A 27,367-nucleotide genomic window follows, 5' to 3' on the forward strand; every position below is an offset into this window, starting at 1 on the left:
GTTACAGGGAGAAATAGATGGTCAATTATAACAATGGAAGTCCTCAAATGGACCACCTCACAGACAACCAATCAAAAAACAAAAAGATATTAAGTATCTAAATAAAAGTTTAGAAAACATCACTAGCATCTAAAACAAAGAACTGGCATTATATGAAATGAAGATAAACTAGAATCCCTTTTTCAAAAAAAAAATCAGAGTAAAGAAAGGAAATGCATTATCACCCCTAGGATTTATTTAATAAATAGACTGTTAGAAATACTAGTTACAGCAATAAGGGAAAAAAACTCAAAAAATAAAAGTAGACTAAGAAGAAACAAAATTATCTTCTTTTTTGCAAATGATATGATCACAAAGAAATAACTATCAGTATACAGTAACATCAACAAAGTTGCAAGATACAAAATAAACTCATAATTACATTTAAAATAACTACAGAATATATAAAATACTTAGAAGTCTACTAACTAACACAGACACATACGTGATCTATGCCAGTATAACTTCAGATACTGTTTAAGAATATAAAGATAGAACCAAATAATTGGATATATAAATTACTCATAGGTAAGTCAATGTAACACAAATTTCAATATGAACTAAATTGATTCACTTATTCAGAACCACATCAAAATAAGAATGGATCACTTTATAAAATAGAATGATGAGAAAGAAATTAAACAAAAGGACAAAAATCTCAAGAGTAATACGTGGGGGGAAAAAAGGAAGTAAAGGCAAAGGGAAAAGGAAGTATCAATACCAGCACTTGTACTATACTACAAAATAGTGACCTTTAAAACAATTTAGTACTGGTTAAAAGAGAGGATGACCAGTAGAACCAATTAGGCATATTATACCCAGAAAAAAACTAGCACAGTGTCTGATAAATCAAAAGATGCCAGTTATTGTGAAGACTCACTATTTGATAAAAACTCTTAGAAAAATTTACAGCAATCTGGAAGAAATTAGGTTTATATGTCAAGATAACAAATTATAGTAAAGAAATTACCCTTCAGAGTCATGGAGAGAAGTTCATAAGCAACAAAAAGATTTACATGAGATAAAATGTCTATTGTGATAACATGAAATTTTAAAGGGTTTGCATAAACAAATCTAATAGTTAAAACTGGAAAAAAACAATGAAATGGAAAAAAATCAAGTTTTTCTGATAAAAAATTTTATATCCAAGATAAAGAACTGATTCAGTATTACATGAACAGGCAATTTTCAAAGAAAAAAAATCAAAGTTATCAATATTCTTATGGGAAAAGAATTTGAAATTATTAATAAAATTAAAGCAACTTTGAAGTTCTTCCTCATAACACTCAAACTGGCAAAAACATGTTGGAGAACTGCAGGGAAATCAGCTCATTGATGCATTATTAACAGAGCTGTGAAATGCACTGATCATTCTTAAAAACAATTTGAAAATGTGTCCAAAAAATTATTAAACTGTGTATTCTATTAGTCTCAGCAATACTGATCTATATTTCAAAGGGATCAAAGAAAAAGAACTTATATATATATACATATATATAAATTATCTTTAAAAACCCTTTTTTTGTTGTGGCAAAGAACCAATAACAATGAGTTCCTATTAATTTGGGGAATTGCTGAATATATTAGATTTCTATTATGCTGCAAGAAATAAGGAAAAATACCATTTCAGAGAAACTTGGGATATATGTGTGATGTGATACAAAATGAAGCTAACAGAACCATAAGAACAATTTATACAGTAACAACATTATTAAGACAAACAACTTTGAAAGATTTAAGAATTCTGATCAATGATCAATTTTGATTCCAGAGTACCAATGATGAAACATGCTATCTTTCTAGTGAGAGAGAGAAAAAAGTAGTAGATTCAATGTGTAGAATGAGACCCAGATTTTTAAGACAGAATCAATGTGGGAATTAGTTTTGCCTGACTATGCATTTTTGTCAAAACTTTTTTTCTCTCCCAATGTGTGGAGTTGTGGAAAAGAAATCAAAAAAAGAAAAAAAAAAGTCCTACATCCAAAAATGTTTATAAACTTCTACTTTGGTATCAAAGAATTGGAAAGTGAGGGAGTGCACATCAATTGGAGAATATATAAACAAATTATGAATGCAATGGAATGCTACTGTACTATGCTTTAAGAAATGAAGAGATAGTTTCAGAGAAACCCAGAAAAACATACATGAACTGATGCAAAGTAAAGTGAGCAAAAATAGGACAACAATATGTAACTCGGATGTTTCTCAATCACTTTTTCAGTCTTACAAGTTTGCCACCCTGATGTATAATATCAACACCACAGAAACAATTTTAAAAGACAAAAAGATCCACAATAATCAACCATGATTCCAGTGGACTAATGATGATTTCTACCACTTTCCTGACAAAGAAGAATATCATATTATATATGTAAAATATGTAGACATATTTTTGGACATGGTCAGTAGAGGAATTTATTTTGCTTGTCTGCTTATTTTTTACAAGTGTTTTTTTTTCCCCCCCCTAGGTATGTGGAAGATAGAAGTAAAAATATAAAATGTTTGAAAACTGAAAAAAATTAAATTAAAAAATACTTGTGAGGAGAGAAAATGTGAGTAGGATTTGGATAGTGGTTTTTAGAGGGAGAGAAGGTATTAATGGGAAGTTAAATAAAGTTTCCTAAAAAAAAGATCATAGCAACACTGAGAACAAAGGGGGGAAAAAAGGGGAGAAAGTGAAGGAGCAGAAAACAGAACAAGTATATCTGAAAGTGGAAAGCAGAAGGAAAAACATATGAGAATTAAGGGCCTAAACATTAGAGAACTGAATATACCCCAACTATGTCTAATAAAATCACACTTTTTTCTCTATTTATTAGTTAGCTCCTACTATGTGCCAGGGACTGTGTTAGGTGCTTTACAAATATCTCATTTAATCCCCACAATCACCTAGGGAATTAGATACTATTACTATTCCCCTTTTTCAGATGAGGAAACTGAGGCAAACAGGTTTAGTGATTTGCCCAAAGCCTTATAATTACTAAATGTCTGAGGGAAGATTTGAACTCAGTCCAGACCTAGCATTCCATCCACTAAACCCCTTACCTGCCTCTTAGCATTAGGTTGTCCAGTTGAAAATTCCCTTCCAATACCATTCTTATTATCCCATCTCCTTCCAAATCCCTTTCTATTTTTAGCAAATAAAGATTTGATATCCAAGATACTTCCATGAAATCCATGAATAAAAGCCATTCTATAATAGAGAAGTGTTCAGAGAGAACCATGTTCTCAAAAGAAAAGCTGTCAACTACTAAACAACCATGTGAGAATGCTCTGAATCACTAACGAGAGAAACGCAAATCAGTCAACATTGGAGAGGTTGTAGAAAAACAAATGTGTTAATAACATTGCTGGTAAAGCAGTAAAACAGGTCTAACTATTTTAGAAATTTGGAATTATAATAGGGGTAACTAAAATGTTCATACCCTTTAATGCAGAGATTTTGTTGCTGGAGCATATCTATACTCCAAGGAACTCACTGAGAAAAATTGTGGCTTATGCACATAATGGAATATTACTATGTCCTAAGGAATGAAGAATATGATAAATACAGAGAAGCATGGAAAGATTTGTATGAAGTGATGCAAAATGAAGTAAAGCAGAACCAGAAATACACTACCAAATGACTATGACAATGTAAATGGAAAGAACAACAAAAACTGAATGTTTCAAAATTACAATGGGCATGAATGGCCTCAAAGAAGAGATAAGAGAAGACATCTACCCTACTACTTTGCAGAAGAGGCGGAAATTGAAACACTAGCAATGAGAATTTTTTTTTTTACTTTAGTTGTGCTCAATTGTTTGTTTTTCTTTTCTTTTCTTTTTTTTTTTTTTTTGGGGGGGGGGGGATGGGGGAGTTCTGGTGCTGAAAAAGAGTTTATAAAAAACCTAGTCGTCATTTCATAGAAGAGAAAACTAAGGCAAACAGATGTACATCTAAGTTTTGCTGACACTTAGTCCAGTGTGGTCTGACAGAAGAGACTTCAACATACATATTGCTATCCCTTCAATTAGCCTACTCACACACATAGGACCTCCTACTTTCTTTCTTTCCACTCTTTTCTTACTTTCTCCCTCATTCCACTGAAACTGCTTTCTCCAAAGCTCTCTCCCTTACTTGTCCAATCTAATGGTCTTTTCTCAATCCTCATCCTTCTTGACCTCTCTACAGATTCTGACAGTGTCACCTTTCTCTCTTTTCTATAGGTTTTCACAAAACTCTTCTGGTTCTGCTACCTGAATGGTGGAGTCTTCTCAGTCTTCTTTGATGGTTCTTTATCCATGTTACAATTACTAAGCTCTCTAGTAAGGGATCCCCCTCTTATTATGATCTACAATACGTAGTATATTATCCCAGGAAAGGAGTAGACATCTTTCTTGCCCCTTAATGTAAATCCAGACTCCCCCAATTCCCACAGTATGTCTTAAAGTTTTGTTCTGGGTCCTATAATTTCCTCCTTCAGTAATATTTTGTTTAATGGTCTCATCAGATTCCAGATTCAATTATCTCTATGCAGATTTTCAGATTTATTTATCTTTCCTTTTTATCCTAACTTTTCTCCCAACTTTCAGTCTCCCAAATCTAGCTGCCTATTGGACACCATGAACTGAATGTCCTACAGACGTCTTAAACTTGGCATGGCCACAAGTGAATTCATTATTTTTCCTCCTATACCATCCTCTTTTCCTAACTTCCCTATTACTAAAGGGAGCACCACCATCCTGCTAGTCACCTAAGCTCTATTTCCTACTTTTACCTACCATATCAATGTTGTTGAATAGTTCAATTTTGTCCTTTGTAACATCTCATCCTTCTCTCTTCTGACACTGCCAACATCCGTGGACAGGCCCTTATCTTATACTTGGGACACTATAATAATTTTCTGGTTAGTCTCCTTGCCACAAGTCTCTCTCTATTATACACCAGGGATTCTTAAAACTTTTTCCATTTGCAACTTCTTTTTGGCCAAGAAATTTTTTTGTGACCCTGGGATTATAGGTATATAAAATAAGTATGCAAATTAGACATTTACTGATAACAAATCATAATTTCATGACTCCTACTTTCAGTTATAAAATCCCACATCAAGGCATGAACCACAGTTTAAGAAACTGGGATCTAGACCATCTGCCACTCAACTATCAAAATCATTTTCTTAAAATACAAGTCTGATCATGTTATTTCCTTTCAAAAATTTCCAGTGGCTTTCTTTCACCTCCAAAATCAAATCCTCTAGTTTTTAATAAAGTTTTCATAACTTAGTCTTTTAAATATGTTATTTCTTTCCTTTTGTATTCTGTATATCTAGCAACTATCCCTGCTATTCCTCTCACAAGACACTTGATAAATTTTCACTGGATCTACCTTCTGCTTGGAATGTTTCCTCTTTTCATTTGTCTCCTGGCTTTTTTGCAGTCCCAGCTAAAACTACATTCTGCAAGAAGCCTTTTTTGATGCTAGTAAGTGCCTTCCATTTATCTTGTTTGTTCATAGTTGTTTCAACTGTCTTCCATTAGAATGTAATCACCTTTAAAAAAAATTTTTTTTTTTGCTCTTCTTTTTATTTCCAACACTTAGCACAAAATAGATTCTTAAAGAAATGCTTACTTCGATTCGTTGATATAGTTCCACTCATCAACCCAATTAATTCCCATGATATATGCCGTAATCTTCACCATCACCCATAATCACTCCTCCTTTATGATCCAGAACTTGAATTTCTCAATCTGAATGCAACCTTCCATCTTGAGTACATCTCTTTCCATTTCTCATTGCTCCTAAAACTTTTCTTGTATTTGCACCAACTTCCAGGCATCCCATTACTCCATTTCTTCCTTTAAAAAAAATCTTGATCCTATACTTAATAAATTTAATTGTTCTCATCTTACCTCTCCAATCCCTTGTCCTATCACTGCTAACATCAGACAGATGCTTTTCATGTACATATGCTTCCCAACAATTACTAAAGAAAATTACATAATCTTCTTGATTGGAAACACTCATAAATTTTTCATCTAACTTCAACTGTGTCTTCACTCCTACAAGATGACTTTTATTCTTGACTTTTTGTGCCATTCCATGATCTTCTAAATCTTTTTCAGGCCCAAAGTTCCTATACCATCTCTTTCTCCTGCCCATCAGAAAAGGCCCTAAAGTCAAACTTTAACAGAAAACTGAAACCACTACTTATGTGGTTTTCACCCAGAACTGAAAAACCCCTCAACATTAAGCCATATTCTCTCTTACATTGCCAAAATCTTTTGAGTAAATAGCCTCCACAAAAGACCAATTCCTACCATATGTACACCTGATCCTTCACCCTTCATCTGTCAATCCTTTCTTGCTTCGCTTATCTTAAACCTCTTTCTACCAGCTCCTTCCCTTCTACAAACATACATAAGATCTTCCCATTCTTTAAAAAAAACAAAAAACAAAAAAAACCACTTCTTTGATGTGGTCACTATTATGGAAGCCACCTGCTAATGGCAGCTGGGGATCTAATTCGGACAGCAGAATAGACTCCTTCATGTGAGAGGATGATAACAAAGAGACTGAGAAGCAGTTACATTCTCTGACCTCTCTCCTCTTCCCTCTTGCCTCAGATTTATTTCATTTCCAATTCACAAGCAATATCTACATTAGTAAAAGCTGATCTGCAGTTCCTTCAAGTGTGTTATGATTCACAGCTATGGGGGCTTTTTGGAGAACTGACCTGCCCTTTAATGGTACAGTCCCCTTTAACCCTTTACAAGCTTTCTGGGTTTTTCACTTAGGCATGGTCCCCAATAAGTCATTTCCTTGGGTTATCATCCTATATTTTTGTGTTTTAATTACATCCTTCTTAGAAAGAGCTATTTATGCTTGCTGCCTCTTCTTCTATTATTCCTGCTCATTTATCAAGCCTTTGAATTTAGGTTTTCTATCTCATCCTTTAACTAGAACTATAAGTATTTAAGGTTATCAAAAGACTAAACTCAAAAGCCTTTCCTCAATCTTCATTTTTCCTGACTTCAGAGAAGCTTCTGATACTATTGTATTAAGCATTCTGATTTACCTATTCCTACAAGGCAGAAAAACTGACACTGTTTGTTGTCCTCAAATATTTCATTTCTTGTTTCTCTTTTTTGGTTGTTGCCTCATAGGTATGAGGCAAACATTCCCTCCTTACTGGAGTCCTACCTTTCACATATTGCTACTGCCTTCAATTTTTTTAATTGCCTTATATTTTCTACATTTGTATACGTTGTTTCCCTCCAATATCATTAAGCTCCTTAAAGTCAGGAAACAGGAACTGTTTCATTTTTGTTTTTCTATTCCTAGGTCCTGATAAAGTATTCAGCTTATAATAGTGCTTAATAAATTCTGTTAATGTATTGATCCCTATGGAAATGATCTATATATCTAACCCCTAATCTCTCTCCTGGGCTGCAAGCTCTCACCAACCTTTGTCTATTGGACAGACTGGATCTCCCAACTGGATGTCCCACATGTCTTAACATGTCCAAAACAGATTTCAGAGTCTTTCCCTCAAACCTGCCACTCTATCCTAATTTCTTATCTATTATGAGCTGAAAGCAAACCATCATTTTATTTTAATTTTTTTTTTTTTTTTTTGCTGAGGCAATTGGAATTAGGTGACTTGCCCAGGATCACACAGCCAGGAAGTGTTAAGTATCTTAGGCCAGATTTGAACTCAGGTTCAGCCCTGACTTCAGGGCTGGTGCTCTATCCATTATACCAACTAGTTGCCCTACCATCATCTTTTTAATCACTCACGGTTCCAATCTCAACATTATTTTCAACTTAATTTATATAAGTCAAAGTTGTGAACTGATCCAACCATTCTGGAGAGCAATTTGGAATTATGCCCAAATAACAATCAATAATATATATCCTTTATTCAGGCTAAACCACTCTAGACCTACTAGGTCTATATTTCAAAAAGATCATAAAAAAGGGGGAAAGAACTACACATACAAAAATATTTACAGTAGCTTTTTTTTATGGCAACAAAGAACTCAAAATTGAAAGAATGCCTATTAATCAGAAAATGGCTGAACAAGTTGCAGCATATGAATGTAATGGAATATTATTACGCTATAAAAAATGATGTGCAGGTAGATTTCAGAAAAACAAGGACTTACATTGAACTGAATGAAAAATACTGTACACTGTCCTGTTGACCATTGTCAATTTAACCTTCTTAAGCCATATAATGATCCAAGACAATTCCCAAAGATAGAAAATGATGGAAAATGTTATCTACATTTAGATAAAGAATGATAAAGAGTCTGAATATAAATCAAAGTATACTATTTTCACTTTTTTTGCTTTGGGGGCTTTGGGAGAGCGTTTTTCCTTTTATTCAGTTTCTTCTTTCACAACATGACTAACAAGAATTTTATGATTTTATGCATATATAACCTATATCAGATTTCCATCTTGGAGAGAGAAGGAGAAAGGAGGAAGAAAAATTTGAAAGTTCAAATCTTTCAAAAAATGAATGTTGAAAATTGTGTTTACATATAATTGGGAAGAAATCTAATAAAAATAAAAAAATCAATATCTGGTCAAGTCTACTTCCATAACATCTCTACCATCTACCCTAACTGGTCACTCTACTTTCAGTCTCTGCACTCTCCAATTCATCCTCCACAGTGATGCCAAAGTAAATAATCTTCCTAAAACAAATTACACATCAGTCCCTTTCCTCAAGAACATCAAGTAACTCTCTATTGTCTCTAAGATAAAATACAAATTACTTATTTTGGCATTTAAAACCTTTTGTCATCTGGCTCTAGCCTATCTTTCCAAACTTATTCATACTGCTCCCCCTCAAGTGTCCTAGATTCCATTTCTGCTATTTATAAAGCTTTGTATCTATTAAGCATTTAAATGATTTTTTTGTTCATTCATTCTGAATCAAATAATCTTTATTCTGACTTCTCGGTTCTGTATAAACTGTCCTCTATTCCTAGAATATACTTTTTTCTCAGAATTCTCGAAAATTATACCTGTCAGTACATTCTCCATCTTTAAATAATACTTTTGTTACATGTTGCATCTCTTTACATCCTTTAGCAAGGAGAATGTAAGCTAGATAAAAGCAGGGATTGTTCTTTGTTTTGTCATTGTATCCTTAGAGCTTATCATAGTATCTTGGCTAATGAATGTGGGATTGGCATAGAGTGTTAATAAGAGCCACTGGTTGGTTTTACAGAAGTGGATAATTGTACCTACTGGTAGCAAAGACTACTTAAAAGATCAACTGAAAGAGTCTGGGTTCTAGTCAAGAGAACAGAAGTCTGTAGAAGGATGTTGAAATTCTCACATACAACTACTTCAGGAAATCCGTGGATTATTTATGAAATGTATAGCATGAGAGAGTAGAATTGAAGAATAAACATAACTGACTGGGATGGTGGCAAAGTAGCCAGTCACTTACTCTGAGGGAGCCACAGGCCCGGGGGAAGTAAGTCATGCAGGCCTTCATTCCCTCCAATGCTGACAGCTCACACTATGAGGAAATATAAAGAAAAGTGAGCAAGAGCCTCTCCCATATTCTAGTGCTTTCAAATTGCTACCTGAGCCCAGAGCCCTTTGAGCCTTCATTCCCATTTCCTGCTCCATTCTCTCCTCCCCCATTTCACCTTTCCCTGTGAGGCCATGCCCCAAGGTCCTATTATCTTACCTCAGGCTTGAGGCCCAGTAAAGATGTTAATAGGCCAGGTAAGTGGTTTGTAGAAATGTCTCTGGAGAGCTCAGGAAGCTGGGCTGAGTATCGGAGCAGATCTCTCAGAATGGCCACAGCCAATTCCATGGTAGGGGCTGGATCTTGGGACTGAAAAGGAAGAGGTGGAAAAGAAAGATAAGGCCAAAAAAATACTCATGCTTTTATCCTAAAAGGAAAGGATGACACAAGAGATTGTAGGAAGAACACCAGAGTTGATCAGAGGAAGCAAGAGAGTACAGTATGAAGAGCTCTAGGTTTAGAGGTGGTTAGTCAGTCAACTATCATTTTATGTGACAACTATCATTTACCATGTGCCTAGTGATCAAAACATACATGTAAGAGATAATCAGGACAGTCAGTCTCTGACCTCAAAGGGATTACATTCTAATGAAAAAAGACAACACATTTAAAAAAAAAAAAAAAAAAAAGGGAGGGAGGGGGGTAGACAGAGACAAAGTTATACATGGCATAACAGAACAAAATTAAGTTTTTCTATCTTTTCCCAGTCTTGGCAGGGCACTTTCTAGATGCATCTGGGTTGGAAAAGCTGTAGGCTATCTAGTTTCTTCTTCCCAAACCATATCTCAACTTTTCTAGCACTATTCCCTTCTTCTTTTTTGTTGTTGAGGCAACTGGGGCAAAGTGACTTGTTCAGGGTCATGCAACTAGGAAGTATTAAGTGTCTGAGGGCAGATTTGAACTCAGGTCCTCCACTGCACCACCTAGCTGCCTCTCACTATTCCCTTCTAAAAATGATCAGGAATTGAAAATTCCAGATTGAAATATGAGTCTTTATATCTTTATAAGCATAATATAAAGTGCTTTTGTTGTTGTTTAGTCATGTATGACTTTTTGTGACCTCATTTGATTGTGTTTTTTTGGGAGGGAAAGGGAGAGAAGATACTAGAATGATTTGCCATTTCCTTCTCCAGTTTATTTTATAGAAGAGGAAACTGCACAGTAAATGTTTGTAGCTAAATCTGAACTCAGAAAGATGAATCTTCATTAAATTCTAGGCCCTATTTACTGTGCCACCTAGACACCCATTTTATTCTCAGAACAATCCTGGAGATGTATACTATTAGCATTCCCCTGAAGCTGAGACTGACTCAGCTAAGATCACACAGTTTACAAGTTCCCATGGTAGAATTTGAACTCCAGCCTTCCTAACTTCATGTTAGTACTGCCTCTCCCCCATCTCCCATTCTGTAATGCCTATAAGGAATCAGCTTGAACAGGGCTGTTCTCCTTATCTCTAAATTGGCTAGCTCACACATTTCCTATAATCTAGAAGGGAAAGGAAAGCTTAGATTTCAAGGTGGGAGAAGAAAACTCAACCCTTTTCTGAATCAGGCTTCTACCAACCTATTGGAGAGGATTAAAAAATCAACAAAGATAAGAATGTTAATAAAGGAAACAAACCAAGGTGGAGACATCTGTAGAAAACTTAAAACAGAATGTATTTTAAAGGTGTTAGTTTAATATAGCAGGTAATAATGTCAAAGAAATTAGGTAAGTGCCATGATTAAGAATGAAAGCAAAAAGCTGAAAACAACATTTTTGTCCTATGATCACTTTCTTTCAATAATGGATTGGGTTTTATTCTTTTATCAGATTTTCTTCCCATAAGGAATCCAACATAACCAGAAAACGGAGGGGGGAAAGAGAAGATGAGAGTTAGTTAGGAAGGGGAAGGAGGACATGCTTACCTGAAGGACATGCTGAATACTACGGAGCCAGGAAACACTGTGCTGCTGGAACGTCTCAGTGGGACTCTCCGCCACCAGCAGGGAAAGTAAACACAATCCCTCAAACCTGGCAAGGGGGAGGAGGAGCAATGTTTGAGAGGATGCGCTAGATTTCAGAAATTCTTCCTTCTTTTTACCTATCTCTTGGGATTTAAGTTGTATCTTAGTCCTGACTCCTAAAGACTGTGGGAATGGGATAGGGAGAAAATGAAAAAGAGTTCCAGCATGAGAAATAAAAAGAGTTCCAGCAAGAGAAACCAGTTTTAGTAAAAGAAGGCCTGAATATTAATGTACAACTGGAAATGGATAAGAAGATAATATAATTACATATAAAACTTAACTTCCAGTCAAGGAAAGTTGCAAAAACCAGGAGAGATGCTTCCAAAAGAAGCCACCACATCCAAGATATGGAAACAGGAAGATGGACAAGGTGATCTACAGGAAGAACTAGCTGGTTCCTTCTTGAGTCCCAAGGAAAACTGGAAATATGGGAATAGTTGAGTTGCTGGACTTGAGGTGAAGAATAAAACTTAGTAAAGGACTCACCGAGTCTTGATGGAGCCAAGTCGGGAATTGCTGAGACCCACAAGTGCTCCCACAGCTGAGAGGTTCTATGGAGGGGAAAGAAGAGAGTAATCAAGATTACACAGGGGAAAGAAAGTGAATCTACATAGTATTATCATCTGAAAAGTCCCAACTATTCCAAAACTCTAATCTACAAACCCAACTCTCCCAGAAGCCCTCATCCCAAGACTTCTATCTACTTCTGTCAATATGCATTGGCCTCGTGCTTCCAACTGACAAAAACTTTTTCATGACTCACTCAATTCAATATGTATTTATGGAGTATCTCTGGTGCTCAGTATCATGGGTTATATAAGAGAAGCATTACACAGTCTTGGTTTTCAAGGAGCTTGTCATATTATTTGGGAGTATAGGAGGGACTTTTGAGATAATTATATGAAAGCCAATTTAAAAAAAAAGACAATACACACATAAACCTATACTAAGAAAGTACATCCAAAGTCAACAAATGAGAGAAAGGAAATAGGATAAGTGGGTATAGAAGGATATGTATAGATTAAGTGGAGTGGGATAATGTGTAGATTAATGGGAAAGAAATAAAGAGGGAGGGGAAAAGTAAAGAGGACATGGGAAAGAACAGCATGGCAAATTAGCAAGTAGAAAAGTTAGCAAAGATAGGAAACAAGAGATAATACGCACATGTGTATATATCTGTGTGTATATCTATATACATACATGTAAAACATATGGCTATATATCCATATTTAACTGTAACCTGCTGAGGAAGGGGGAAAGAAAGAGGGAAAAGAATAAGTAAAAAGTGCAAAGAAGAATACAAAAGAAAATCTACAAGGAAGCAAAGAAAATATGAGTAGTTCTAAATGTGTGTTTATTATATATGCTTTTTTTGAAATGGAAATTTGTTACATATTTTTTAACTTCTCATATGTTCTACTGTAAAAATGACTTTTTTTCTATTTTCTTTTCTAGTTTTTTCCATTTTCTAAGTTTTTTTGCTGAGGTAATTGGGGCTAAATAACTTGCCCAGGGTCACACAGCTAGGAAGTCTTAAGTGTCTGAGACCAGATTTGAACTCAGGTCCTTCTGACTTCAGGGCTGGCACTCTATCCACTGCACCATCTACCTGCCCCCTCTATCTAAGTTTTATTTTATTTTATTATTATAGCTTTTCATTTACAAAATATATGCATGGGTAATTTTTCAACATTGACCCTTGCAAAACCTGCTGCTCCAAATTTTCCCCTCCTTCCCCCCATCCCTTCCCTTAGATGGCAGGTAGTCCAATACATATTAAATGTTAAAATATATATTAAATCCATCTACCTAAGTTTTAAAATAAAATAAAGGAAAAAGATTTTGTTTTTTTTTAAAGATCTGAGAGAACATAACTAAGAATCCTCAACAAATTGATACAGGAATCTCTGGGAGATCAGAGGTCAGGTTAATGAAGGAGCCTAATTTCCATGATAGGCAATGTGGGAAAAAAGGGAAGTATTCCAGATGTGGGGAAACAAAAGAAGCAAACATAGGAATAAATTTGGTGAGTCTGGGCCACTGAAAGATGGGCTGTGACTCAAAAAAACAGAAACTCTGGAAACAGAGTGAAAGACATTCAAAGAGGCCAAACAGTAAATGGTTCCAGATGACAGACAAAGGAAATTGTGCTATAAACATAGTATAAATAGGGAATCACCATAGGTTCCTGACCAGGAGAAATGAAGGAAATGGTGGGAAAATGGTGTCTAGTTATGGTATAGTAGAAGATTTAAAGTGGATAGGACATAAGAAAGATAAGTGAGCTAATCAATGAATCAGTGAACAATTAAAATACTGAAGTAGACAGTAAAACAAGGCAAAAATCTCTGCCTTGGAGAGGAACACAAAATCTTATGGCAGAAAAAACATTAAGATGAAGAACACAAATAATAATAGAACTTTGTATATAAGAAGTAACAAACGAATGGTAAAACATGTCATAAGAACGGGAAGGAGGAAAAGATCACTAATGGTTGCTGCAGTCAAGGATAAGGTATGGTGAGCCACAGAAATAGAATTTGAAGGGAGAGGTGAGAAAAAGAGTAAATCCAGACCAGGGGAACGACCAAGAGCAAAAGGTCTAAGATTTGTATGCACTTGACATAGTGGAGTAACAGTGACTAAACCCAAATAGCTTAAAAGATGACCCTGAGAAATCTAAGACTAAGAAGGGAAATTGGGGCCAGAATGGGAATTAATTCATTAAGGATCATCTGCGCTTAAGGCAATGGAGAATATTAAATGAAACAATGAATGCAATATTAAAAAAAAATCAGATGGCTTCCATACATTAGAGAAATTAGTGAAATTATGTTTCATTCAGTCATAAGGTAACATGGACTTAAAATATCCATGATAGTGGGAATAGAAAGAAAAAATTCAAGAGCTAATAGCTCATAACTTGTACTGTGCCTCTAGTTTCTCTCCTCTTTTGATTTACCCAGATTCATTTTCTTTAATACAAGACTTGGTAATATATGGAAGATGGGAAACAGAAAAGAATCATACTTCTAAAATAATCAAGAGTCAAAGATGCTTCTAAAACACAGGGCTTGGATAATCCGAGTGTATAAATGGTATCAGGGAAATAGAAAGGATTTTTAGAGGGAAGGAAGGGGTTACAAATTATCTAGTCCAAGCCATAAAGTTTATGAAAAGAAAACAAAGTTAAGACATGAAAAGTGGCTAAAGACTAAGGGGAAGTGGCAGAACTGTGTCCTAGGCTGTACCGTGTTGCTTAAAGAGAAAGTTCCTTGTGTCTGAGGTGAGTTTTAAAGTATTGGAATGGAAGTCTGGAAAGGAATGATCCCTCAAGATAATAATCTGAGACTCAGCAGAGAGAAAAAACAATTACAACTAGCTTTCCTCCCAGACTCTTTAGGACTCTGCTACAGGGTTCATCTTCCTATTCCTCATGATGAACCTATAAATTCGGGGACTCTCTCTATTTATCTCTTTTACCTGTGCTTCCTCCCTCCAAATTCCGCCCTATAAGTACCTCTCACAAGCTCACTTAAGGTCAGCCTTCACCTTGAGCTACCTCAACCCAGTCCCATTTTCAAAGGCTCACCTGGGAGGGTCCCTCTTCCCACACTTCCCCCCAACCAGGACCCGCCCACCGGCGCTCGACTTCACCTGAGCCCCGCCCATCATCCCGTGCAGCCTCAGCAGACGCACGAGCCCCGGCACCAGCGGGGCAGTGGGAGGCGAGGGAGGCGCGGCAGGCCCAGCCCGAGGCTGCAAAAACCCGGATACGCTCTCCAACAACAGCATGCGGAGACGCGACCCAGGACCCGCGGCCGGGAAACCGCCTGCCCCGCCCGGACCCCCAGCCCCAGAACCTGTGGGGCTCCCGCTCAGCACGGCTGCCGCCATCTTCGCCTGCACTCTTGGCTGCTGCGCACTGTGATGATGTCAACACGCTGCGACCGTGCGGCGGGGAGGAAGGGTTGTGAGGGGCTAAGGCATGCGTATTGAAGATCCGAGGGGGCCTGGTGCCACAGAGAAAGGAAGAGGCTGCGCGTGCGCGTAGTCTGGTGTGGGACTGAGCGAGGAGGAGGAGGAGGAGGAGGAGGAGGAGGAGGAGGAGGAGGAAGAGGAGGGGGAGGAAGAAGAGGAGAAGGAAGAGGGAACGCGTGATTTAATTAATATTGATTAGTATTTTTTAGGAAGAGACGCGAGGGGAAACCATTTGTGCGTGTAGTGGGGGGAGGGATAGAAAGGCCTCTTCCCCCTCGGGATAGAATAAATTTTGAGTGGATCCATTTCTTGCCCCAAACACCACCAACATTCTAGCCCTCTAAGCATGCTGGCTTGGGATCAGGGTGCAGCCAAGACTTAGCTGGAGAAACCCTAAAATGAGTATGGGCCTAAATCATCATTTCTAAAGGAAATGCTTCATATACACGATCCTTATACATTACATCCTTTGTATCTAACACTGCCTATCTTGTTTTCTAATACCCTGTTCCAGGATCTTCTACTTCAGACTTCTCTGAAATATTCCTAAACTTCTTTACAATTCAGATTGTACTTTGACCCTATGGACTAACATACAACCATGCAAATTCATGATTCTCTTGAGTTCTCAGTCTAAGAGTAAATAAAGTCTTAAGGGGAGTATAGAGATAGTAAACAAGTGAATTTCGTGTATATGAAGCATTTCCTAAAGGCATCATAGAACTGCAAGTCCATCTTAGAGGTGATAGCTTCCATTTATAGCACTAAAATTTGTGAAGTGCTTGACATATATCTTTTTTTTTTTTTTTAAGCAGGTAAATACTATAGTCATTTCCATTTCCATGTTCCAAGAACACAAGTTTAAGAGAGTTTTGAGACTTGTCCATGGTCACAGTGTTAGAGGCTGTTTGGAGTCCAGGTCTTCCCTCCCACCCAAAATGCAGTATTGTTCCCACTATACCATGCTATAAAGAGATGTAGTGTGGAGATCATATATAATTAGGTGCTAAAATTGTATGGGTGTTATGGGTTCAGGAAAAAAAGAACACAAAACTACAGCCATTTTGTATAATTCGAATTCATATAGTGAAAGGTTTACAAAGCCCTTTCTTCTTATTGTGAATAAGGCAATGCGAATAGAAATTAGTTTTATTTTATAGATGAGGACATAGAGAGCTTGAGGGATTCTTTAACGCAGAGATATAAACGAATTGCAAACCAAAGCCTCGATTCCACATTCACGGGTCTTTCCCCTAACTATAGGCTGACTTTCCACTAGTTTGTTAAATAAATTTTCTATGATTCAATTAATGAATGAAAATGAGGGTGGGATGGATGAATATAGTAGAGGAGTCGAGAATGCAGAGACATTATATGGTAAGGTATCGTGAGAACCGCGCTAAAAGAGGACTGCTAGTCCTTGGGGGAGATACTGCTTTTCAGTAGCTCAGATGCATGAGGATTCAATGTATAAGATGTGTACATTCCTCCAGACCCTGGTTCAGCGATCACTCATATCCAAGGAACGAAAGAGAGATAGAGGAGGGAAAAATATCTATTCCGCCACTGGGCTTATGAGTCTAAACACGAAGAGTCAATATACAGGCTAATCTAGCTAGGTATGGAGAGAGAAGGGGGCGAAGCTTCTCTTTCCAACTGGAAACCAAATTGCTGTCTGGAAATGCGGAGAGTTTGGGAGAGAGGAGGGGCCAAGTAGCAGAGAGCTCTCTAGAGCTGTTGCTGAGGAAGCACCAATTAGCAGTTGTCTGGGAGGTGGGTTGCGCTTCGCCGTCCAGTCGGCTTGGAGAATTGGAGATTCGGCCCAAAAGAGGGAGGGGTAGAGTCCCCACCTCTATCCCCGCTGACGCGTCGGACCCGGGTTAACTGGGATGGATAGGGGAGAGAGGTGGTGAGGAGCTTGCGCAGTGGTGGCGGGGAGGAGCTGGGCCAAGCAGCGGGCGAGGGAAGCTGTGAGCTATTAGCCGGGAGCATTGCTACGCGCATCATGGGGGAGAAAGCAGGGACTAGGTAAGTGGGATGGGGTCTGCAAAAGGGATGCATTGCTTATAACCAGGTTTTGTAGCACGGGTGCTTACGTACTCTCTGGACAGACAGCATGGGAAGGAGAGCCGGGATCAGACGTCTGCGGAATGAAAATGGAAGTGGGGGCAGGGGGGCTGGAAGGAGCGGGCTTGTGGGTCCATGGAGATTTGAGGTGAATAGAATCTGCGTGCATGACATACTAAAACGAATGAGAATTCGGGGCCTGGAGTCTGCATTCCTGAGAGAGGAAAAGGGGCGGGGGGGTGGGGTGGGTGGGGCCTGAGCTGTCTTGTGGTTGAGATGCTGGGACTCAGAGAGGAGCAGCAGGTGGCCTATTACCCCCAGGAACAGTGCTTGGAGAGGGAAGCCTAAACCCATTGGAGAGAAACAGCCCCCCTCCCTCCATCTCATACCAAATAAACAGGAAGTGGTCTGTACGGTAGTCCCCCGCCCTAGAAGAGTGCCCTCTACCTGCATCCTAGCCTGTGATACCCATATTTTGTCTTCAACCCCCAAGGATTTCGAGAGACAACAGCTTTTGGAGAAGAATACATATAAGGGACTAAGAGTTGATGCTGCTGACAACCCACCCTATCATGTTTCTGTCTCCAATTCTAGCACTGTTTGCCTTTAGCATACCTTCAGCTCACTTAATTTTAAGTCAAGGCTCCTTGTACTCTCCAAATCCTCCAACTTCTGTTTTTTGGACTCCAGTAAGCTACTTCCTATTGTGACCCAATACCCACTCAGAGACCTAAGGCTGGTTTCTGGTAGGAAGTGGGGAGAGAGACAAAAAACAAAAACAAAAAACCCTGGAAAGGCTGAGAGTATGTTCTGACAGCCTGACTTGTCTTATCTCTTGCAAATTTCAGTGAAACCTTTCTTAGTAGAAAGTGGGAAGCTAGGGTTCTTACTCCAAAGATGAATGTTTGGGTTAAGGGGAGAAACAGTTCACAAGAGCAATCTGTGAGATATGGGTGGATTAGAATCCCAAAGGAAAAAAAGGAAGTGGTTGACTTGAGACTGTCCCCTTTTTTCTGTTCTGACTTGAGTTTTTTTGGAGGAGTGGAGTAAGTAGGGGATTGCTGACATGGCACTGTTTATCACACACCACTACCCCTTCTTTGAGCCACAGGAAATGGAGAGAATAGCAGGAAATGGGGGGGGGGGAAGCACCTGCTCCTGTTGGCCCTCCCCTCTGGGCAACTCCCTTGAGCTCCCTCAGTCATCTTCACTCTCCACACACATGAACTGCTCTCTAGATTGGGACAATTAGCCACATTCAACAGCTCCACTGAACAGATAAATGTTTATTAAGCTCCTATATGTTATCATAAAGCACTGTGGTCAGTGCTTATGGATACAAAATCACAAATGAAGAATAAACAGTGCCTTCTCTCAAGGATGGATCAAAATTCTCTCTTGGGCAAGGGCTTTTGTGCCAGTGACCAATATCCAAGTACATACTATTCTAGGACCTCTAAGATGACAGATCCGTAGAATTTAAAGCTGTAATACTTGAGATATAATCTGATTCCCCCTTGTACAGAAAAGGAAACAAACACAGTAACTTACTCAATATCTATATATCCATTTATATTAAGTAATAAGCTTAGAATTTAAAGAAAAGACCTTTACCACTAAATAAAATGTTCTGGTTTTTTTTTTTTTCAAATACACCATGCTACTTCTCTCCCTTGATTTAATTTGAAATGGGAAGCCAGGGAAGTGGGCAAACAAACAAAAAAACATAACTACCCCCTTGAGTCTTTGGGGAAATATCAGAACAGATCTTTCATGACAACTTTCCATTTTGGTGTCTAGCATTTGTTCTATTCTGTTCAACACTTTGTAACCCCATTTGGAATTTTCTTAGCAAAGGTACTGGAGTTTGCCATTTCCATTTTTAGATGAGAAAACTGAAGCAAATGGGGTTAAGTGACTACTTACAAGTAGTAAATGTGAGGCCAGATTTGTATTTAGATCTTCCTGATTCCAGGCCTGGTGCTCTATTGTTGATTAGCATATTGAAATGTAATTCTACTTTTCTTGAGAGGCTAATGTGGGATAATGGGAAAAGGTTATACCTCATTGGCTGTCATAGTTTTTAGCTAATATTGATTATGGAAATTTTACCCTCTGGAAGTCAAGAAAGGAAATGGGGAAATGGGGCTTGCAGTAATTATCATTCAGTATTGGCCATTTTAGGTTTATTCAAGAGGCATTTATGTGAACATGAGTGTCTGAGGGGTAAGCATGGAATGTCTCATCTAGAGAAGGAGCAGATCCTTGAGCAGTTGCTATGAAAAATAACTCCTAAATGATGTCATGTTGCGATCTCAAAGACTTCCTATCCTCAATCCCAGGGTGAAGCCTAAAAGGCTACCTAGAAAATTGTTAGTTAGAAAATAGTTAGGATCATACCTAGGTAGTTAGTTCACAAATTGAAACACAATTGGGCAATATAATGGACTTGGAATCAGAAAGACTAAATTTGGATTGTATTTTTAAAACTGACTACACATATGACTGTAGGCAAAATTACAATCTCCTCAGCTTCATTTTCCTGGTCTTTAACCTGGGAATACTACCTCCCATAGTACCTACCTTACAGGGTTGTTGTCACAGCAATATGATTTCAGCAGATGCCATAGTGTAATATATCAGGGGGATGTCTGCTTTCCCTTAGGCAGACGATGGGGAGGAGGAAAATGGCTGGGCAATAGAATGAAATTTTACAGCCCCTTCTTGGTACCCTTGAGGGTGAGTCAACCTCTGAAAAGAAGACAGCAAATGTGATTTGGGAGTGTTAGATCTAGATAGTAATTTTTGAAACCAACAAATATGCCCTTGGAGTCTTACCTCTCCCATGAAGGTTGATAAAGACCATATGAGGGTAGGATTGGGGAGAGGAAGGTGACAGGGGCCTTATCCCATTGTTCTGACAATTATTTATAACTGTCATATTAGAGGAATAAATCTCTCCCCCCTCCCAATTCCTTCACATTCAGGAGAAGATTCATGGGGAAACAACAAAACTAGAAGGGGATACAGTGAGTCTGGATGGTTGCCAAAGTAATGACCTTCCAAATCCCGTTAATTTCTGGTTCAAGATTGGGGGCCCATTGGGGATCTGGGTTTCTTGGGAAGGTGAAGAGGACAGTGAATTGAGGGAAGGTTTTGGAATAAGGGGCAGCATCCCAGAGTAGGGTAAGGGAATCCTTTGGTTCTCTGAATATGATCATGTTCTTCCCTTTGTTTTTGTAGGGTCTTCAAGAAGTCAAGTCCTAACTGTAAGGTGAGGCCCCTATGGTTCAAAGTTTCCTGCTCTTTCCCAATCTCCTTTCAATAGGCTCATTTTCCTATAAAGATTCCCAAACCCCTCCCCCAGCTCCCCATTTCCTGTTATATCTAGGAGTTGACTTCCTTCTTACCACTGTAGCAATATGCATGCTTGTATATGTCCCAGGGAAACTGAGGATAGATATTAGGAAAGGCAGGTGTTTTGGTTTCTGGGATCAAGAAGGAGAAGGGAGAATCCTAGCTGTCTGGGCTATAAATATATTATATTTTTTTTATTATATTATTATATTATATTTACCTTTATCCAGGATCCCTAGTTAGGAGAGAGGCAGGCCAAGAGCCATTCTGATTGGCCTCCTTGGAAGTAGTATATCCTTAAAATCTTCTTTCCCAGGAAGAGTCTTGTTTGGAGTCAAGGCTATTAGGCAGATATAGGAGAGCAGGGAGGGAACTTGGGGGTTTCTATAAGAAATAGGGGTGTGGGGAAGATTGAAGATGGGAGGTGAATTCCTTCTTGGTACCCAGGTCTAGAAAGAGGATACTTTGAGCTTGAGGGCTTCCATTCTGACTTGATCTTGATAGCTTACCTCTTATTCCCTTTGCTTCTCTGCCAGCTAACAGTGTACTTAGGCAAGAGGGACTTTGTGGATCACCTGGATCGAGTGGATCCTGTGGGTGAGTGGAAAGGCAAAAGCTCTCACTGGCCCTGGACACAGAGAAAGAGAAAACTCTTAGGGGGAGGACTTGTGTCAGTATGTTATGTTTCCTTCTGACATTCATAAATGCCAAGGTAAGGTACAGATTTTAACCAGGCAAAATCTCAGGTTACACTGTAGATCTCCTTTACAGATGGAGTGGTGCTGGTGGACCCAGACTATCTGAAGGACCGAAAAGGTGAGGAACAGCAAGGATTGGGGGGTTCTAACTAGATGCCAGAGGGAGTAAAAGTAAAGGGGATTCCTTAGTAGAATTAATAATGGAACAGAGTGACAAGGGTATGGGGGTTTTTCAGGCATTTAACAAAAAAAGAAATGAAGAAAATATCAAACGGCAGAAGGTGTTGCTAAGAAAATTTAAAATGAACTCTTTCGGAGGAAGGGAGGATTTCTTCATGACATCTTTTTCCCTTTCTCCCCAACCACTCAAAGTATACGTGACCTTGACTTGTGCCTTCCGATATGGTCGTGAAGACCTGGATGTTTTGGGCTTGTCATTCCGAAAGGACCTGTTTGCTGCCACATATCAAGCTTTTCCCCCCATCCCTGACCCACCCCAAACCACCACTCGCCTTCAAGAACGACTGCTGAGGAAGCTGGGCCAGCATGCTCACCCTTTCTCCTTCACAGTGAGGATTTTTTTTTTTACTTCTATCCTTTCTTGCCTATCAGAATCAGTCTGATTTCCCCTCTACGGCAAGTTCCTTAGGATTCCTTCCCAAAAAAAAAAAAAAAAAAAAAAAAGGATTCCTTCCTCTGGGTAACATAGGACCTGTCAGTGTGTGTTTGGGAAGCTTAGGATACCTCATTATTAGCAAACTTGGGATCTAGACATAACAGAAATAACTAAGGCTATCTAGGGATAAAAGAATTGACACACAAATATTATCTGAGTCAGTACTCTGCCTGCCAGCTTTCAGGAAATCCTTAGATGACTTTCCTCCCTAAGTAGGGAGTATTACTCTGTTTAAAAAGGCAGTTTGAACAGTGCATAGAGAACTGGCCTTGGAGTTAAGACCTGGATTCAAAAACTACCTTTGAGGCAAAGTCTCTCTTTGTGCCTCAGGCAACTCTTGAGTATAACATGAAAAGCAGATAATGGTCTTCATCAATAGAGTTGGTTTCCTTCCCAGGAATTTTCTACATTCATTAAGTGAAAAGTCCAGTCCAAATTTTCCCATCTGGATGGGGTTCTCCCAGCTCTTCCTCTATCATATTTTTTGTGTGTTTTTTCAAAGAAGGGATTATAGTTGATTACTTGGGGATTTTTTTTCTTGGGGGAGGGGAGGGTCAGAAGAAACTTGCCACCTTCCTCCCACTCTCCCAGATTCCACAGAACCTGCCCTGTTCTGTCACACTGCAACCTGGACCTGAGGATACAGGGAAGGTAAAGGGAACTAGTGTGGGGACAGAGGGAGGGAGGTGAGCAGGGTAAAAGGACACTGACCTAGACCTGAAAGGTAGTATTGGGAAATGAACCATAAAAGGAAATAGATGATGTTTTTAAGTAATATAGACTGGGAAAGAAAATAATTATACTTGTTGATATTAGATTTGAGAGACAGGGGTTGGGGGAGTTTGAGGATGAGAAAGCAGATTAAATTGTGATTGAAGAATCTGAGAGGGAAGATATGGATGGAGGAATGGGAAGATGCTGAGAGGTAACATCCCTTAACATAGGATTAGGAAGCAGATTAGGGAAGGGCCAGTGGTTGAAGTACTATGCAGAAAACTAACTCTAGTTTCTGCTTCTTCCCATTGAGGCCTGTGGAGTAGACTTTGAGATTCGAGCCTTCTGTGCCAAAACATTGGAAGAAAAAATCCACAAGAGGTGAGGAGACTAATACCATCTACCCTTGTCATTTCCCAATCTGTATTATAGTTCTTTTTGAAATGCAGGTGAAGATGGAAAAGTTTCAGATCTGTTGAATGCCTTCCTTTTGCTGATTATTTCCAATTTATCTTATATAAGGCTTGTTTGCAAGTAGGTACTTGTTTGCTTGTGGTCTCCCTCTCTAGACTTTAAGCTCCTTGAGAGAAGGGATGGTAATTTACTTTTCTTTATATCCCCCAAACTTTTAGCACAATGTCTGGCACATTGTAAGTGTTTAATAAAGGTTTGTTAACTGATTTATCAATCAGGTTGGGGAGAGATGGTATCTAGGAAGGCCTACTAACAGTACCACCTATCCCATCCTGATTTCCTGGCCTAGGAATTCTGTGCGTCTGGTGATTAGAAAGGTGCAGTTTGCTCCAGAGACACCAGGTCCCCAGCCCACTGCTGAAACCGCTCGACACTTCCTCATGTCTGACCGATCCCTCCATCTTGAGGCCTCACTGGACAAAGAGGTGAGGAAGAAAGGGAAGATCCCTAATCATAATGAAGGAACTTTTGGGAACTGGGGGATAAATGACAGGATGGAAAAGAAGACAATATTTGTAAAGCATTTAGCACAATGCCTGGCATGTAGTAGGCAGTACATAGATGCTACCTATTCTTATTTCAACTGGATAAGGCCTACCACAAATGGAATTGGACTAATGGTGGAACAAAGTATGATGGACATAGACTGAGAAAATATGAAGACAGTCTTTTTCTATTCCTTTGAAGAAGGAAATTGCCCATTTCAGATAAAATAACAGATTCACCAAGTGAGTGCAGAACAGTGATTTGTAGAGTTTGACAGTTTGACAAACTAATGGGTTCTTCTTTCCTTCCCATCTCCTAGCTATATTACCATGGGGAACCACTTAGCGTTAATGTCCATGTCACCAACAACTCCACCAAGACTGTCAAGAAGATCAAAGTTTCTGGTATGAAGTGAAGAATAAGGGCTATGGAATAGAAATTGTGGAAGACTGGAATGGAAGGGCAGTGAGGAAGACCCTGACTGGGACAAACTAGGAAGTACTGAGGCTATAAGGGGATTCATGTGTCATGATAGAGGCGGACCAGAATGTGGAAGAACCTTTGATAAAGGGGAGACTGGGATATAATAAGGGTGATGGCTCAAAGAAGCAAAGAATTTGGGAGACATGGATTAAGGATAAATCTGGATTGAAAAGAGAGGGAGGATTGTGGGAGTGGGAGATTATAAACTGTCTTCCCTTTTTGGGGAGGGGGTACTATGACCCAACTTCTTTTCCTGTCTCTCATTCCCATTTTTTGCCTGGTGCTTTCTGCTGGTGATTTACCTTTTCTCCACCAAGTGAGACAATATGCTGATATCTGCCTCTTCAGCACTGCCCAATATAAATGTCCAGTGGCTCTGATAGAACAAGAGTAAGTAATAGTGCCCTCTCTAGTGGCCTGATTCTTGGGGGTAAAGGCTGATGGCAAGGACCAAAAAAGAATTCTCCAGGCTGGGAGGATAAAGACTAATTTATACCTAGAAAGGGACAAGTAACAATATAGTCTTGAGTCATCCATACAGTTTCTGCTTTGAATATTTTCAATGATAGGGGACTCACAAGATAACTAATTTCTAGAAAGTTCTTTCAGATATCTTCTTCCCTTGTAACTACTATTCATTAAAAAGTGGTGACTAGTATTAAATAAATTTTAGAAGCAGTTTGGAGTTCTAAGAGCTAGAGTTAAATTGTGCTCTTCCTTCCAGCCCCAACTTCCCTTACTAAATAACCACCTCTTCTCTTTTCAGTGACCAGGTTGCTCCCAGTTCTACATTCTGCAAGGTGTACAATATAACTCCATTGCTCAGTGAAAATAGGGAGAAACGAGGACTTGCCCTGGATGGGAAGCTCAAACATGAAGATACCAATCTGGCCTCCAGTACTATGCAAGTGGACAGGAGGAATCCTGTTTGTCATGCCTCTTATATATTCTTAGCTAGCTCCTATCTCCTTTTTTTCTCCTCCTCTTTTTTCTTGCCTTCAATCTGCTTGGGAACATAGCTGAGGCCACATTTCTTATTAGCCTTTTGGTAACAAGTTGCTGCGGTTCAGTGAAAAGGTTTTTAGAGTGAGAATTTGATACCTGGGTTCTAATCCAAGGTTTGTAATTTGGAAAAATCATTTCATGAGTCAGTTTAAGGTTGGACAGGATCTTAGAAATTTCAGTCCCTGAGAAGTGAAGCCATTTGCCCAGGGTTATAGATGAGTAAGTCACACAACCAGAACTGATGCCCATTTCCTGTTGATTCCCTATTTTCTTGGCCTTGGTACTCTATCACACGAAATGGTTGAACTAAATGGGAAGATGCTTTCAGCTCCAAGTATTATATGTGGTTAACTCAAGACTCCAGGTCCACTGAAGCTCTCCTCATAGTCTTCATTAGGCACTCTTGAGGCCTATAGGAGAGCTAGAGGTCTGAGGTGGGGATGGGGAAGGGGCCAGTCCATCAGGTTGGTATTTATCTGTGAGTTCTTACCCCTAGACTGAACATCTTCCTCCTTGCAGAGTAAAGGAAGGCGCGAACAAGGAGGTACTAGGCATCCTTGTGTCCTATAGGGTCAAAGTGAAGCTGGTTGTGTCTCGGGGAGGGTGAGTATTGGTCTTCTGTTTGTTTGTTTTCATTGTCTCTGGCTGCCTGTCTTTTTCCCTCATAGTGTTTTTCTCTCTAGGGACGTTTCAGTGGAGCTTCCTTTTGTTCTAATGCATCCCAAGCCTCATGACCACTCCACTCATTCCAAACCTCAATCAGGTGAGTCTTGCACCTGCTCAAGTCATTTCCAGGGATCTTTTACAGGCATAGAATAGGAAAGAGCTATAAAGAGCAGTTTATTCTCTCTAGGCTCATCAACTAACTGTTCACCCCCTTCTTTTCCTTTTAGCTGCCCCTGAGATAAATGATCCAGTGGACACCAATCTCATCGAATTTGAGACCAAGTAAGGAAGACCTCTGCCTTTACCCCTCCTCCCCCTACCTCCATGGAAAAGGAAGAGGACTCCTTTTTGCTTTAAATCTACTTTCCTCTAACCTGCTACAGCATCAATTCCCTGCCCTCTCTATTAATGGGTGGGGGTAACGGGAGAAGAAGATTCGGAGGGATGAGGCCTCAACAATACCTGGCTTAGTGAAGAGGCTGCCCAGCAGCTCAACCCTGTCACTGCTAAATCTCCGTGTCATCTGTGGCACCAGTACTTTTGCTTCTCTCTTTTGGTTGGGGTGGTGGGGAAATCTGGAGCCTCTCTATCTCATGCCCTCCCTCACTTCCTTTCCCAGCTATGGCACAGATGATGACATTGTGTTTGAGGACTTCGCCAGGCTTCGGCTCAAAGGGATGAAGGATGAAGATTATGATAACCAATCCTGCTAGGGAGGGAGAGTAGAAGAAGAGAAAAGAAATGCTGGGGGAAATAAGGGCAAGATCATGCTCCCCATCCTAATTGGGGTTCCATATGTCCCCCTAGGCATAAAAGCATTGTACACAATTTTTGATTGAAGCTGGGCATTAATTTTAAGCTGCAGTGGCTCCCTATAACAGCAGGTTGTGTTTGTTACCTATATTGGGGGTTATTTTTTGGGGGGAGATGAGGAATAATTGGGAAGAGAGAGAACCCTCACCTTCCATATGTATATCTGTCACTGCCTCTATAGAACCTCTTCTGGATGGGGGGAAAGTGGTCTCTTGGGAGGTGGAAGACTTGCTATGGATCTAAGCAAAAGGGAGAATAATTTTTTAAAGCCAAAAGTATATGTGTTTTCTCTGACTTGGGGGTTTGTAAAAAATTATGGGGGAGAGGTTGTACCATTTGTTTTGTTCCTCAGAAGATCAGATG

At 39.2% G+C, this 27,367-nt stretch overlaps 2 protein-coding genes across 2 annotated transcripts in view; one reads left to right on the plus strand and one right to left on the minus strand.

Annotated features, from left to right (window-relative positions):
- Nucleotides 1-15,496, minus strand: part of PELP1 (proline, glutamate and leucine rich protein 1) — a 30,589-nt gene extending 15,093 nt beyond the window's left edge. Inside the window, exons 1-5 of the mRNA XM_051995898.1 lie at nt 15,242-15,496; nt 12,071-12,135; nt 11,486-11,591; nt 9,735-9,884; nt 9,489-9,560 (exon numbers count right to left, since the gene is read on the minus strand). Coding sequence (XP_051851858.1) covers nt 9,489-9,560; nt 9,735-9,884; nt 11,486-11,591; nt 12,071-12,135; nt 15,242-15,481 — 633 coding nt within the window. The 5' untranslated portion in view covers nt 15,482-15,496. The remainder of the gene's footprint in view (nt 1-9,488; nt 9,561-9,734; nt 9,885-11,485; nt 11,592-12,070; nt 12,136-15,241) is intronic.
- A 1,980-nt stretch (nt 15,497-17,476) lies between these two features.
- On the plus strand, nt 17,477-27,279 carry ARRB2 (arrestin beta 2). The gene is made up of 15 exons (XM_051995902.1): nt 17,477-17,593; nt 20,876-20,906; nt 21,526-21,586; nt 21,761-21,805; nt 22,060-22,256; nt 22,955-23,014; nt 23,391-23,458; nt 23,841-23,976; nt 24,357-24,441; nt 24,838-24,910; nt 25,287-25,424; nt 26,045-26,128; nt 26,209-26,288; nt 26,419-26,473; nt 26,811-27,279. The coding sequence occupies exons 1-15, from the start codon at nt 17,571-17,573 to the stop codon at nt 26,902-26,904; spliced, it is 1,230 nt and encodes a 409-aa protein (XP_051851862.1). The 5' UTR covers nt 17,477-17,570; the 3' UTR covers nt 26,905-27,279.
- Nucleotides 27,280-27,367: the final 88 nt, after the last annotated feature.

Source organism: Antechinus flavipes, chromosome 4 (genome assembly GCF_016432865.1).
Source record: "Antechinus flavipes isolate AdamAnt ecotype Samford, QLD, Australia chromosome 4, AdamAnt_v2, whole genome shotgun sequence".
In the NCBI taxonomy this organism is placed as follows: domain Eukaryota; kingdom Metazoa; phylum Chordata; class Mammalia; order Dasyuromorphia; family Dasyuridae; genus Antechinus; species Antechinus flavipes.